General features: G+C 39.9%; 1 protein-coding gene across 3 annotated transcripts in view; it reads left to right on the top strand.

Annotated features, from left to right (window-relative positions):
• The window catches only part of LOC139571137 (myomesin-2-like), a 47,348-nt gene that overhangs the window by 17,902 nt on the left and 14,039 nt on the right, over nt 1-15,407 (top strand). The window contains exons 1-24 of one of the 3 annotated variants that reach the window (XM_071393728.1): nt 638-777; nt 2,528-2,639; nt 3,731-3,788; nt 4,100-4,254; nt 4,926-5,012; nt 6,531-6,619; nt 6,798-6,848; nt 7,362-7,526; nt 7,641-7,802; nt 8,012-8,153; nt 8,408-8,607; nt 8,709-8,762; nt 9,357-9,484; nt 10,211-10,394; nt 10,748-10,922; nt 11,016-11,137; nt 12,024-12,211; nt 12,342-12,468; nt 12,670-12,851; nt 12,932-13,046; nt 13,639-13,801; nt 14,122-14,228; nt 14,627-14,671; nt 15,098-15,234. In XM_071393728.1, the coding sequence (XP_071249829.1) occupies nt 2,548-2,639; nt 3,731-3,788; nt 4,100-4,254; nt 4,926-5,012; nt 6,531-6,619; nt 6,798-6,848; nt 7,362-7,526; nt 7,641-7,802; nt 8,012-8,153; nt 8,408-8,607; nt 8,709-8,762; nt 9,357-9,484; nt 10,211-10,394; nt 10,748-10,922; nt 11,016-11,137; nt 12,024-12,211; nt 12,342-12,468; nt 12,670-12,851; nt 12,932-13,046; nt 13,639-13,801; nt 14,122-14,228; nt 14,627-14,671; nt 15,098-15,234 (2,928 nt within the window). In that variant the 5' untranslated portion in view covers nt 638-777; nt 2,528-2,547. Of the gene's footprint in view, nt 1-637; nt 778-2,527; nt 2,640-3,730; nt 3,789-4,099; nt 4,255-4,925; nt 5,013-6,530; nt 6,620-6,797; nt 6,849-7,361; nt 7,527-7,640; nt 7,803-8,011; nt 8,154-8,407; nt 8,608-8,708; nt 8,763-9,356; nt 9,485-10,210; nt 10,395-10,747; nt 10,923-11,015; nt 11,138-12,023; nt 12,212-12,341; nt 12,469-12,669; nt 12,852-12,931; nt 13,047-13,638; nt 13,802-14,121; nt 14,229-14,626; nt 14,672-15,097; nt 15,235-15,407 lie in introns of those variants that run through there. The other 2 variants (XM_071393729.1, XM_071393731.1) reach the window with 2 other exon arrangements.

Genomic DNA, 15,407 nt, shown 5'->3' with positions numbered 1-15,407 from the left:
ATAAGACAAATGTGTTGAATCTTTATTGCAATTGCATTTATCTGTAATCCTTCTATAAAAAAATGGTCAGACATTGCAAAATGTTTTACAATGTTATTTTAGACAGTAGGCTATGTTATTGTATCATTTAGGCCTTGTAGATAAGTAATGGAGGAATTGTGCTTGCATGAAGCTAGCAAACTGTGTGACATTGCCTCAGGCTATTGGCAGGAATAGCCGTAGCCTAGGCATATCACACTGCTGTGTCTGTTAACCCAATCTCTTGTTAAAAATAGTGCTTGGCTACAGTTCAGGTTTCAGGAGGTCATCTTAAGATTCTGTCTTAAGGTTCCTTCAGTTGAGCATAGAGCTAAGCAATATTATATTAACATAGCCTAAAGCTAATAAATATAAACACAAATATAGGCTATATCAAAATTATCCTCAATTTCATGGATAGAGTTGAATAAAAAGAAAGTATGACATTATTTAAATGATGTAAACTGAACATTGTGCTCAGTCCAAATTTTGTAAATATTGCAAACTGGATACAGTTTTTATGACCTTTTCAGTGATCAAAGAATAACCAACACTACGTGATATGTGCCTAGCCTACTGCAAGTAAGAAATTATGTTAAGGGTTGATGTAAAAGCTATATATAGTCATATGCCTATCCATAAATGGGATGCAAGAGTTGCTGCACTCTGTGTGGGTAATCTTTGGTTTTCATCAGCCAGTGACTCCCAAGCGGGTTTAGGCTGACCTACCTCTGCTTTGCGCTCGTGTAATCTCTTGGGGTAAGTCAGGCCTATTATTTCCTTCCTTTTCAGATTATTGGATTTTTCAGAAAGGTGTTGAATTGAGAGATGCATGCTTGGTTCTTGGTTATATCAGAATGTTGAGATTGATTAGTCCAGTTACCTAATTAGGGCCTAGGCTACTGCCTAGACCTTGACATAATAAGGATATTATCTAGCAATCTTCATTTTAAGAGTTTTTGGACACAAATTATTGATATGAGAATATTGCTCTGATGGCATGTTGATAAATGGAGGCATCAGCTTATATAGACTTTTAAAATTAATTCTATAAAAAGACAGTTTACTTGGTCTTCTATATGCAGAGAAATGTGGCTCAGGAGTTCAAGTGTCAAGCGGTTGATATTTCTGGTACTTGAATCTCTGATGTTAAGCACTTTTGCTGCACTTGAGAATTAGCTGAACCTGACTGATAAATGAATGAGCGAATAAGATAGAAAAGGAAAAGAATAGAGTCAAAAAGCTGTTATTTGTTTGTAACCTATTCCAATACACATTGAGAGGCAATATACAACTTTGTACGACTGTGGGAATTTAAGGCTGCCATAGGCCTATAGAACATTTAAACTATTTCCATATTCAGAGAACATTTTCAAAGCTACAGTAAGTTTTAAAGTAACTGTCCAGTGAAAATCTCACTTTTAAAAGTTTATATTCTGTTAACTGACACCCAAATAACGTTGTCCTTTACTCGTATTTGTGGCCAAAGCATACATAGGTGAAAAACACTTCAAAAACTTGTATCTCAAACAGACCGTTTAAAAAATGCTTGCTATTTCCTCACAGAAAATGATGTCATGTTGGCTCGTTGGCTGAGCTGGCCAATCAGCGGTCTACTGATGTGAATATTTTTTATGACCGGTTTACGCCCACACCATTCTGTTGTTGGGGTTTGCCCGCATCATTCCAACAAAGAAAAGCTGCTTTTAAATTAGCATACCTAACTAAACATTTTTGGAAGGAAAACTATTTCACTCATATTGTAATTAATTATAGGTCATATTTCATAGAAATCTGCAAACACTGGACAGTTACTTATAAACTAAGTTTTGACTTTATTCCCATATTATTTACTGCAATTAAAAATAACTTCCAAGTGCTCAGACTGTTCTTGTGTATGTTAATATTCAATCTGTTAAAGGCTATATGGTTTTGTATGTTCTTATTTATCACCACATCACCTGTGAATATAGGCTATATATAACTCATTCATATTTAATAGGTGTCTGAATTACATTTAGATTGCTGTATTGTGAGAATAACTGGTAATAACTGAACTCATAGATGAATACTTAAGCCATTAACTAGCTCTAAGCCTCAACCCCCCCACCATCTAATTCAAACCTCCAATGAATTTGCTTTCCATTTCTTCTGCCCATAACTCAGACTCTTCCATTACATAAGAACAGGCCCAATCTTTCTCCCGCAGTGCAGGTTTGATGGAATTCTATCCCCAGTGTCTGTAATCTTACAGGCACTAATACCTAAGACATATAATTTGATGTTGAAGGACATACTGTACCGTACTGCATATTGTGCCCTGAAATGCATCAATGGATCAAAGAGCCCGAAGAGCCATGCATCCGTTGCATTGCATTGTAGTAATTCTACATTAACATGGTTTGTTGTCATCATCGAGATACAACTATTATATTGTATTTCTATGGTTGCCATTATATTGCTGTTAGCCAATAGAATACAGTAAGTGTGTTCCTCATTTGAATCACAGGTCATTAAAAGTTATCAACTATGGCTGCGACAGTTGCCAGACACAAGCACGTGCACATCAGCCATGACTACCACAGTGCACAGTCTAAGGTGGTAGCAAAGCAGTACACAAGGTAAGGAGATCGGCCCATTGGAATCCTATGCTTCATTTGAAACATACTAGTGGTTTGGAAACTGGTGGCCAGATTTACAATTGTTTGCACAGGAATATAAATTGCACCTGCTATCTACCAGAGTAAATTAAGCATTTAAACTGTATAGAGCTTATTTAGCATAGTTAGATTAAATGTAAATTAAGACAGTTAACACATTTTTTCCCCAGTCTTTATTCTCCTCTGAAAATAAAGAACTGGTGTAAATACATCAAGTAAATCTGGCCCTCGGTGTACAGTTTCAAATGGTAGGTAGTGTTTTCAGCTTGGCATTTAACAGTGGCTAAGTTTACACCTAGAGAGAGCACTTGTAACCCACTAATAGGTTGGTTCCCTGCTAATTGTCAAATCTCATGTAACTATGCAGCCATCCTATTGCTACTACATCACTGGATCACATTCTCTTCTATAAACTGGGGACACATATGCTTTACTGTCTTGTATGGTGACTAATTGTCATATTTGTTTGGGTATGATTATAATACCATTAACGTTTTCCTCTGTAATACACCTTGGACTGATTTGCCTTTAAAGAAGGGTGTGTTTACTTGTGTTTGTTGACGTCAGGAGTAGAGACAGGACACTCATATTAGTTTGCACCATACATTCTATGGATTGTACCCAGTTTCATCTGTGTCATCTCCGATCACGTAATCTATATTACCTGTACACACTTCTATGATCATTCTGTCAGGTATGTATAGATTGATGATTCATCCGCAAGAAATAGTACATTAAGTAATCTGACAAAAAAGGGCATGAGAATACTGTCAACATGATGCTGTTAGAGGTCTTTTGATGCTAACGAAGTGCTCTGTAGCTCTATGACTACATTTACTCAGCAATAAGCCAATGATTAAAATGCAAATAAGATGCTTACTGTATGTATAGCAAATAATGATTGTTATGGTTAGACTTAACATAGATGTTTTTTGTGGTGCTTAGTTTTTCACTGTGTTGGGCCTTTCTTATATTAGTTCGTAAATGCTTGTTATGCTTGTTGACTTTTTGTAAATTATCCTTTAATAACTACGTTTGTTTTGCTCATATAGCTCTGAGGTGGTGGAGGACGATTATCATCACAAACAAGAAACAAGAATCCAGGGAGTGGTAAGGTCCTCATCTGTCATGTTGGGAGATTTCAGCATGTCACCATAATTAAAGATGTCATTTGAAAAAGATGAGCGAAAATATTAAGTATCAGATCTGCACAAGTACACTTTTCACACATTTGAGCCAAGCCAAACCATATTGTGCAGGCTCTGATATTTACTTTTTGCATTATCCTGTCTAGCACAGTTCCAGTAACTATGATGGATGCATTACCTGGCCAGGGCAGTACAGGTCGCCTCAGCTTGGCTTGGCTTAGTAGTTTGAAAAGGGTATTGAAGAAAAATGTAAAATGTCCATTTTGCCTTCAGGTGAGGAAGAAGATGGTTGAGAAGTACGTCCGTGAGGAGTCTATGATCAGGGGCCCTAAGTTCCTGACCACACTCCGATCCCATACTGTTTGGGAGCACACTCCCGTGAAGCTATACTGCACAGTCGAGGGCTACCCAACCCCTTTTGTGAAATGGTGAGGATTCAGTCTAAATACAGATGTAGGATCGTCATTTGAGCCAGTTTGCTACAGCAGTAAAATAAGCCTGCAGCAACAAGAAATGTGAATTCTTATGTGGATAATAATGAATGGACATTTTTGGTAGGGGTGGTACATTTTTTCGTTATGGCAAATCAAGTCTGACATTTTTAAACCTAGAATACACTACAAGTTTGCAAGCAAATTCTCAGTTACAAAAGCGTGATCAAATTAATATCCTACATCTGTGTCCAAAACAGTCATTCAGCAAGTTCAACAGCAGCATTTAGCGGCTTATCTATCGGTGCAGAATGTTATTGTACTGGTGTAGCACAAAGGGAGAACTGCTTAATGCTAGTGTTTTTCTTTCATAAACTCTGTTAGATTGAAATAGTGGTCAAAGTTTTACGGATGATTGATGGTGTTGGATTTAGAAGTCAGCATAGCTAATCTTAACCTGTTACTGTCTCTGTAATAATGTTTTTTTTCCCATTCTTGAGATTTGCGTCTTATAGTTTTACACTAAAGGTATACGTTATGACAAAGGTACAGACTGCTTATACACAGTCACATCACAATAGTCTGCATACTGTTATTACTTTTTTCCTGTGTTACCACAGCCACTTGAAAGACTTCACCTTAACCATTTCTAATTGATTTCTCTCCAGGTATAAAGATGGTGTCAGCATTGACATATCGTCAATGAAATACAATGTGCAGGACAATGTTGGAATTCATAACCTGGAGATCGTCAAGTAAGTTATTCTCACGGGAGGAAAAACCTTAGGCTGCACAATGGATACACACATTCAGTGGTGAAACAATCACAGGTTTTTATATTATGGGAAATCACAGGTTTTTATATTATTTAGATCCATTTGTCCGGAAAACATTATCCTCTCATGATAGCTTATCACCCCCATTTAAAAAGTCTTATACAATATCATGACTTTGCTCCTGGACCATCTGAGATTTTCATTGTGGCCTCCCTGCATTTCACTCACAATCACATTGTTTACTGTTAACTTAATTAACACGCAAGTGTCCACAAAAGGGACCCTTGTGAATGGTGGAGCCGTAGCAGTGGAGCTTTTCCAATTTAGTCCAAAGCCCCCCTGGGCACTGCCCTCGTCTTGAGGACTCATCAGCTGTTCATAGCAAAGTGCTGAGCTCTTTGTCATTTGATCCTGGAGCTCCTTAAAGAGCACTGTATACGCTCGCTGTCAGTGTCAGGAGCACCAACGCTAAATCGCACCTTAAGTCTCAAAGCCCTTTTTGCCTCTCCAAATCAAAGTGAAGGGTCTCAATAAAGAAATCCCACTCTGTATTCTCCCTGGGTTCATACTCTTTCACACTCAAAAGAAAACAACCATGGTTTGGAAACAGTGAGGGAAAGTGAGCATGGACAGCTTTAAAATGGTATATGCGGGGTCAAGGTCTTATATCTGTCACTATTCTCAACCTCCTCTCTCCTTGCAGCTTCAGATGTTTGCCATTCATGTCTTAGAGCCTCTCATGAATATCTCATGAATAATTCATGCATAGTTTTTTTCCCCTGCATAGCATTATTCTCCTGTCTTAAGTTCCAAAGATTTGATAATATCTGACCTTGAGTGTGTGGTTATACTGTAGAGGTCAAAATAAGAGACCCTTGGGGCGGAAGGTACTGTAGCCTTGTGGGTAGGAGCGTTGGGCCAGTAACCGAAAGGTTGCTGGATCGAATTCCTGAGCTGACAAGGTAAAAATCTGTTGTTCTACCCCTGAGAAAGACAGTTGACCCGCTGTTCCCCGGGCGCAGATGACGTAGATGTCGATTAAGGCAGCCCCCCGCACCTCTCTGATTCAGAGGGGTTGGGTTAAATGCAGAAGACACTTTTCAGTTGAATGCATTCAGTTGTACAACTGACTAGGTATCCCCCTTTCCCTTTCAAGCTAGAAAATTATGTATATTTGCAGTATTAATTTACTGTGCATTCATAAAGTCATAGCACCATTTCAAATGAGGATCATGGCTTGATATTTCCCAGTAATCATTTTGTCAACAGCAATTTGCATAATCTGCATAATTTGTCATCCTTTGAAAGTTTACCATCCTGTAAATTCAACTCAGGAAATTATGTTTGGTGGTTAGTCAATTAATCAAAGTCCTACATACAAAAATATACCCACACAAACTATAGATGGAGACAAAGTCTAAGCCTTAGGTATTGCTGAGATGTTTTTATGTGTTCATGTACATTATCAACAATGTATTCTTCTGGTATTCCCTATAGGTGTGAAACCGATGACACTGCGCAGTACACTGCTGTAGCTAGTAACATTCATGGACAGGTCTCTACTCAGGCCTCTGTCATTGTCAAGAGTAAGTTTGGCAAAGCAAACATACAGTATATATGTTTTGTTAATGCATTGATTTTCATGATATGGCTTATTTAAACGGTATGTTTATATACTTGATTTATACCACGATACAATATTATAGTGTAATGTATTTTGTTGTTGTGTAGTGATTGTATGTGTATAATATGTCTGTTTTGCAGGATTCAGAGAAGAAGGGCATTTATCTTCCTATGCATGGCTTCCTTACACAAGTAAGTCCACCCAACACCACTGTCCTGTGTATTTTTCCTGATACATTTATCCTCTGAGTAGATCTTGACCACTGTTGAGTCAAATCCAGTAACTGGGGATTGTTTGAATATGGCAACATTCTTCTTGCGTTGCAAGGATGTAGCCTACATATAAACAATGTTTATACTATTGTGAGAGACAAACATAAACTACTGTAGATGGTATATCAACTCAAACATGCATTCTCAACATATGAGAATAATGTTAGTTTTTATTTATCCCTGTAAGAATCGACAGAGACATTATCTGATGAAACTTCTATACTAATCACAACATGAATTGCACCTTTGTATGGATAAAAAAAAAAGAAAACCACAAAGTCTTCCTAATAATTCAGTGCTTTCTCTCTTTTAAAGTGTATGTAATTACATACATCATTGCTGAATATACTTCTGATCATGGTCATCTATAATTATATTACTAAAATAGACACATAATACTGTAAGTCTATCCTGTTTTACTATCTTCTGCAGTTCCCATGTTGCCGGAGATCAAATACACCAAGATCAACATCACCTTCCTGGAGACTTTTGGCTCGGTCTTTGGAACAGAAGGAGACACGGTCACATTGGCAGCCACAATGAACATTAGCCCCAACCTAGCCAATCTGCAGCCTGAAGCTCAATGGTTCAGAGATGGTAACACATTTTCTCTTACTGCTTTCAATAACAGCCGATTTACAAGACCATTTTTGTAACTTCAGCAATGGACAGTTGTTCACTTTTAATGTTGGCGTTTTTGTTTTGTTTTAGATCATCGGCTGTCAGACTCCAAGTGGGTGAAGATAGAGTCTGGTAGAGGCGAGACCAAGCTGAACCTGCCTCACCTGAACAAGGATGATGAAGGCGTCTACACTCTCCGTATGGTGACAAAGGGGGGAGATGCTGCGCACAGTGCATTCGTCTCCTGTGCCGGTAAAAAATCTGCTAACTTTGAGAATTGTATACCACCTCTGTGTGTACCAGCAATGCATCTACTTTGAAAACTAGTATGAGCCATATTCTTCTATTTTTCAAAAAGCTCTTTGGTCCTTGAATGATTCTGTTCACAGGGCATTTCAAGTATAGCGTGATGTACTTTGACAGACTGTGATGATGTGACGTGCTTTGTGTCCCTATGCCAGATGGTCCACCCCCAGTACCTGGGTCTCCAGGTGCCCCTATGGACATCAAGATCCATGACGCCAACAGAGATTATGTCATCGTGTCCTGGAAGCCTCCCAACACCACTACTGAAGGCCCCATTATTGGATACTTTGTAGATAGGTAACGGAAGGTGTTAAAATGGGAATCAAATGTGAATATATCCAGCTACTTTTTCCCTGATGCCATTACCTGACCAGGAAAAACTCCAGGCCCTCGTTTAAGTTTTTTTCTTAAAATCACATATCATTCTAGGCTGAAAATGGGAGGCAAATCTGTAAATTACAAGCTATAATCTCCCACCACTGTTCGTATCTTGTGACAGGATAATGTAGCTATATATTGGAGATGTACCAATTTACCATTTTTTTTTGCAGATGCGAAACTGGAACTGAAAATTGGGTGCAGTGCAACGACTCCCCCATTAAGATCTGTAAATACCCTGTGCCTGGCCTTTTTGAGGGCCACTCCTATTACTTCCGTGTGCGGGCGATAAACTCAAAAGGTATCAGCAAGCCCTCCAGAATGTCTGACCCCATTGCCGCCCTGGACCCAACTGAATTTGAAAGGCTCCATGGTAATGTGAGGATGAATTCGTAAACTTTAACTTGTGAGGTCATGTATTCCCTAGAATCAAATGAATGTATATAATTTTCTGTTTTTATCTTTGTTTGACAGCCATCAAGTTGGGTGGTAAACTTGACGTTGTAACTTACTACGATGACGTTGAAGGTACTAAATGGTTTTCTATGATGTATGGGGGTCCTTGAAACTCGATAACTAGTTTGATACAAAAATCTTTGACGTTCTTCTAAGCAGTCATGCTATTACTTTTTTAGGCTTATTTCTTTACACTTCATCAGTGTCAGTAGCACTAAGAAGAATAATGAGGGTAAACTACCCATTTAGAATATTGAGATATCATTAGCCCCTCACATTGTACCATGTCTTCCATCTGTATAATAAAACACCAATAACAACTGTCACATTTCACATTTTTCTTTTCACGATTCTCCCGTCTCAATAATTAGCAATAATTATACAGCCTAAATTTGGGCTCATCAGAGAGCTGCTGATTAGTTTTTGATGAGAATTCCATCAGGATGCTGAGATCCAACCATCTGTGACACCTTCTTCAGACTGAACGTAACACATCTATACTAGCAACAGATCGATGTGCATAGACAGGCTAGAGAAAAAGTCTTCAGTACTACAATTTCATAACCTTGAAAACATTTGTTATTGTGGCAATATTTTTGTCAACTCGGGTGAATGTTCCCACTTGGGCTAAAGACAGTAAATCTCTGTGATGTCTTGTGTCCGTAGACGAGAAGAAGGTGCCAGGAACCCCCTCAAAGTTGCATGCCCCAGAGACCGACCGAACATATGTTGTCCTCAGCTGGAAACCTGCCCCCTATCACGGCCGGGCCCCAGTGTGGTACTATATTGAGAAGGTTGGTCTCTCACTGTTCTCCACCAGGTTTATTTTTTTCACAAATTTTGCAGCTACAGAATAGAGACACATTTCAACATGGAATTGATATATTTGTGTCCTCTAAAACAGGGTTCTCAAAGTGGGGTCTGTGGCCAGATCTCAAAATATCAACAAAAAAAATCAAAAATCCAAATGTCTCATTTATTTTTAGGATTATTACTAACAAGAACAGATTAAAAAAAATGTATTCATATAAATGAACTGTAATATCTCTCTGCCTCATACGACATTTGTAGAATTGCAGGACATTAGCTTTAAAGCTGCAACAACATATCTGTGCCACATGACAAAAGGTGTAGAATTGCTGGAAATTAGCTTGAAAACTGCACAAGAGGCGGGCCTTTAAAATGTTCCCGAGACTTGGTTCGTCAGGCCATGCACTGCGGAAGTTGTAGTAAAATTCCTTGTATGCAAAATGTTTTTTATCTCACTCAAGTTGTGTTCTGATTATGAGGTCAGCGGGCCCAACAAGTTTGAGAAACTCTGCTCTAAAACAGATGGAATCTTTCTTAAGATGCGTTCAATAGTATAATCGAGGGCAAAAACAATCAGGGTCACCACCCGAATGAATAGCTGAAGTCAGCAAAATGATTTAGGGTTCTATCTTTCTCTCCATTTCATTTGCCTGTTTCTGTGGATGTTGTAACAGGGTGTAAATCTTGTTTTTGGGGTTCTTCCCTCACAGTGCCTAGCTGAGACCGGTGCATGGCAGAGGGTGAACACTCAGGTGCCTGTGAGATCTCCTCGTTATGCCGTGTTTGACTTGGCTGAGGGAAAACAGTACTTGTTCCGCGTACTGGCTGCAAACATGTACGGCAGCAGTGAAGCCTCTGAGCCTACTGAGCCCATTCAGACTCAAGAGCTGCGTGGTAAGTGTCCTCTTCAATGGCTTTATAGCTATCTCTTAGAGTCCTCCCCAAGGTTGTGCTCAAGTATTCTCTCTAAAAGTCAAACTCCCTGCAAATCACAACAATAGTCAAGGGTGGAATTTGAAAAAATGTAAAAAGTAATTCATATTGTAGATTTTGCTAAGAAATAATAGTCCTTCAATCAAAGTAAGTAGATAGTTGACATTTTCCACTAGACATTAACCCTGTTAATCTGCTGTAGGTGAACCCTCCGCTTCTGGTTAAATGGTTGCCACAAGGGAGACTGACATGTCTCTTGTTATCCAATGGGCTGAACTTAAGGAGCCTAACCATGCCCTGTTGATCTACTGTAGGTGTCCCCTCCGCTCCTGGTCAGGTGGTTGCCACAAGGCAAACTGACACATCTCTTGTTATCCAATGGGCTGAACCCAAGGAGCCTAATAACCTTATTGGCTACTACATTGATGTCTGTGTAAAAGGCTCCAAGGACTGGGATTCAGCTAACCACAAGCCTCACAAGAGCAACAAGTATGTATTCAGTCATAGACTTATTATTTAAAGAGTGTGATTTCATTCATCATAATATGTTGACATTTTACTTCATCTGCTATTTTTGATTAGATTTGTGGTTCAAGGCCTGACCACTGGTGAGACGTATGTCTTCCGTGTGCAAGCCATCAATGAGCTGGGTCTTAGTGATGAATCACAGGAGTCGTCCCCCCTCTCTGTCAAAGCTGCCCTCAGTGAGTTTGCACACACACACACACACACACACACACACACACACACACACACACACACACACACACACACACACACACACACACACACACACACACACACACACACACACACACACACACACACACACACACACACACACACACATGCACACGCACACGCACAGGATATAATTGTCATTAGTCAAGGTTCCAACCAGGCGTAAAAAGTGCTGGGTTCAATCTGGCAGTAGAAAAAGTAACAGCAGAAGAAAAATGCAAATACACGATTTTAGCGACCCACTGTGCTTAGCTGGAGACTCTTTTCTCTGTGAATGATCATAGTGATTCAATTGTAGGAAGGTTATCAAGACTGTTTAACAAGTCTGTTGGTAGCTGTCCAGAAGTATGACAAACAAAGACATCTAACTTTGATGCCTTAACTTGGCCGAATATCTAAAATCAATGTCTCCAATAAAAGAGCACCATTATCCTTCCAATTCAAAAGTTTCAGCAGGACAGACTGGGAGCCTATTTGATTTAGCCAATCGTCATGTACTTTTCTCGTCCAAATAATGTGAATAATTTAGGCAATATGAGTCAAAAACCAACCATTGGCTCAGAGTTCCTTTGGGACATTCAACCAACAACTGCAGATTGTTTCATCACACCATACATTTCTAAACTCATTTATTGGTGATGCTCCAAACTATGTGGATGGCAGTATTTTGTAGTTTGTAGTGAACAATGATCATATTTAACATGCTAGTTTACTCCATGATGTGGATTCGGAAAGTATGCACTGTATACATGCTACTTAAAGCACAACCAGTATTTCACCAGGAGTTAGGGACCCCTGCTATATATCCACCATGATACATGTTTAGACACTTTTAAACTCTGTTTGCAGCGATTCCCTCTGCTCCATATGACATTGCTCTGCTCGCTTGTGATGGAGAGTCCATGGTTCTGAACTGGAAGCGGCCCGTCCACTCTGGTGGCTCTCCGGTGGCTGAATACTACATCAACAAACGCAGGCACGGAGAACACACATGGAGAGAGGTCAACATCCCACCCATCAAAGAGAGGCTGTTCAAGGTATAAATCTGATAGACCTTAGTAAAAAATTTTTTTGCTGTTACAGTTAGGATCATTGGATCATAATGAATCAATTATGCAGTGATTCAAACAGTTTTAACAGTTTTAATACTTTCCCTATCAACTACAGGTTGAACATCTAAGTGCAGGTGCAGTCTATGAGTTCATGGTTTATGGTGGAAGTCTTGCTGGTCTTGGTGCCCCCTCTGCCCCTAGCAAGGCTTTTCACTGTGATGCCTGGACCATGCCAGAGCCAGGTACAGTACCGAAAACCTCTCTGAAACAAGTTGATATTTTAAAGATGAAACAAAGTGTGCATTGTTCAAAGAAGCGAATGCCATTTTACATGCAAATACCAGCACGTACACATTACACAGTCTGACCTCTATGCTCTGTGTGTCTGACTTAAAGAACTGCTTGGCTGTAATTTTCTACATTTACTGCACTCTGAATTTCAGGTCCAGCTTATGACATGACCTTCTGCGAGATCCGTGATGACTCTGTGGTGGTGGAGTGGAAGGCTCCCGTCTACACCGGCGCCAGCCCAATCACAGGCTACTTTGTGGACTTTGCCAAGAAAGGCTCAGATGAATGGCACTGTTCCAATGAGAGCCATGCTGTCAGTCACCGCTACCACAAGGTACAGAGTATTCCTAGAATACCTATGAGTTATGACAATGTACCCTGTCTGGCACATTTTATAGTCCTTGTTGTTTTCAGGTGACTGGGCTGGAAGCCGGAGTGTCATATGTGTTCAGAGTGCGCGCGGCGAACTCTGAAGGTGCCGGCAAGCCTTCCTTGGCTTCTAACCCTGTGGTTGCCAAAGCAGTGGAAGGTACTGTTGGACAGACACAATTCCCCATGCTGAGCTTCAATGTGGCTTAGTACAGAGCAGCATTCATTCAGTGCGTTCCACGGAGAATGTTTATTTGGCTCAGGATTCCCATTAAAATGGGAGTTAGATTAGCTGAAATGTAGGAGAGTAACACCACAAAGTGTGGGGTACACTAGACAGGGATGTTGAGGAGGAGCCTAGGGAGGGGTTGTCTGTTCTTCTGTTGATAAGGAACATTGGGAGGACGTGGGAGGAGAGAAAAATAGATGACTCATATTGAGCTCTGTAAAGTGGTTGGAATGAGAGCATCAGGCAACCAGCAGAGAGCAGTGTTGTATTCAGCAGGGACCTCAGCAACTCAAGCACTGGGTGAGATCAGGGAAAAGTCATTCTCACAATTCTTTTGATATTAATTCAACAGAGGATGCAGAACATACAGACACAAATACACTGTGGACATATAATGAGCATACTACGCTAGTACTGTATGACTGCACCTAAACACCCATCTCGAGGACATGCTGTACTTGCAGTGCCAGATTTTTATTGCTGTTGCCTGTCAACTTCACTCTTTGCTTTGTCAATCCAAAAGGTGCCCAGGAGATGACCTGCACAGTGGACAAAGAGTCAGGTGACATCATCCTGTCATTTGAAAGCTGTCAAATTACGGAGAGCTCCCACTTTGTGTGGAAGAAATTCTACAAGGAAATCACTGACTTCTCTAAAGAAATTGTCATCAAAACAGAGGGCAGCACGTAAGCTATGCACAAAACTTGTCAACAGATCAAATATATTTTATCTAAATAAAACTTCTCAGTAGTGATTCAGAAATGTGTAATAGGTAGCAGGTAGCCAAGTGGTTAGTAGATCGAATACCCGACTAACAAGGTAAAAATTGGTCGTTCTGCTTCCTGAACAAGGCAGTTAACCCACTGTTCCCAGGCCGTCATTGTAAATAAGAATTTGTTCTTGACTGACTTGCCTAGTTAAATAAAAATATATACTTCAATTGATGTGCTAAATATCTCCTGGACTCTATATTCAATGGTGTGTCTTTTCTTTTCTTACATTCTAGCTCCAAGCTTATTTTCAAGCACCCTGACCAGGGGGATGTGGGTTGCTTCTCTGTTTCTGTAACTAACACTGATGGTGTTTCTGCCAGCCATGACATCCATGCCGAAGGTAGGCCCTGGCTGGGGAGTGGATCATAAATAGGAGGTTACTTATTTATAACCCTCATTCTGGACATATCATGGTATAAAATAGATTTTGTCCATACATGCATGCATACTGTACTAGTACATCTAAATCAACACAACAGCACTTCATTATACGGCAAACAATAATGGCACCTATCACAGTCATTCATAAATATGATATGATCTAGTGATACAGTACATGCATGTCTGGTCTTGTGCAGTGCAGATAACTGTTACTGTGGAAGTATACGATGACGTTTCATGTAAAAAGGCTTTGCTGTGAAGGAAGCTGTTTGGCTGTTTCCTGAAATCAATTTGCGAAACAGATATTGGATCATTGGAATACTGAAATGCATTTCCCCTTATTTACCTCTATTACAGAGCTGGAGAAAATGCTGGCAAAGAGCTATGGTATCAGACACCCGGGTAGGTTTTGTTCGGATTTATTCAATATGGATTTTTTATTTTCAATCTCATTCATTCTGGTCCCCATCAAATTATATTTTGAAATACACAGCTCAGGGTAAAAGGAAGATTACATTTTTGGGGATTTGGCTTGAACAATCTGCATATACTGTATGGGCGTGTGAGCCGTTGTAGACTGGTGATGAGGTAAGATCCGTGTAAACCACATAAAGGAGACAACTGTTAATCCCAGAAAATAGTTTTTGTCAGCCCTTGCTCCATCAACTTTTTAGCATGTGGTTCATCACAGCCTATTCTAATTTTCTGAAGAGGAAAATGTATACCTGTTGAACAAATGACATTTCTTTCATGAGCAAATGTAATTTCTATCACAAAACTTACCTCTATTTGCATCACCTTCTTCCTCCCTTTATCCTGCTTCCACAGTGATCCCTCTAAAGACTCAACTGGCCTACAAGATTCTGGAGCGTGGTCGCATGTGCTTCTGGCTGCAGGCTGAGCACATCTCCTCTGCTGTCACCTACAAGTTCTTTGCTAACAACAAGGAGCTCTCAGCAAATGATGTAAGAGTCACTTCCTTATTCCTGTCAACACTAAACGGACACATTGTCTTTGTCCAAAATGGTACCCTATTTCCTAGTGCACTTTTGACACCCATTCCTTATTTAGTGCACTTCTTTAGAAACCCTTTTCCGATAAAGTGCACAACTTCTGGCCAGGGTCCTAGGAGGCTAAC

This window comes from Salvelinus alpinus, chromosome 3, assembly GCF_045679555.1.
Source record: "Salvelinus alpinus chromosome 3, SLU_Salpinus.1, whole genome shotgun sequence".
Lineage (NCBI taxonomy): Eukaryota > Metazoa > Chordata > Actinopteri > Salmoniformes > Salmonidae > Salvelinus > Salvelinus alpinus.
Note: the sequence above shows the minus strand (reverse complement) of the source record. Positions and strands in the feature narration are given on the sequence as shown.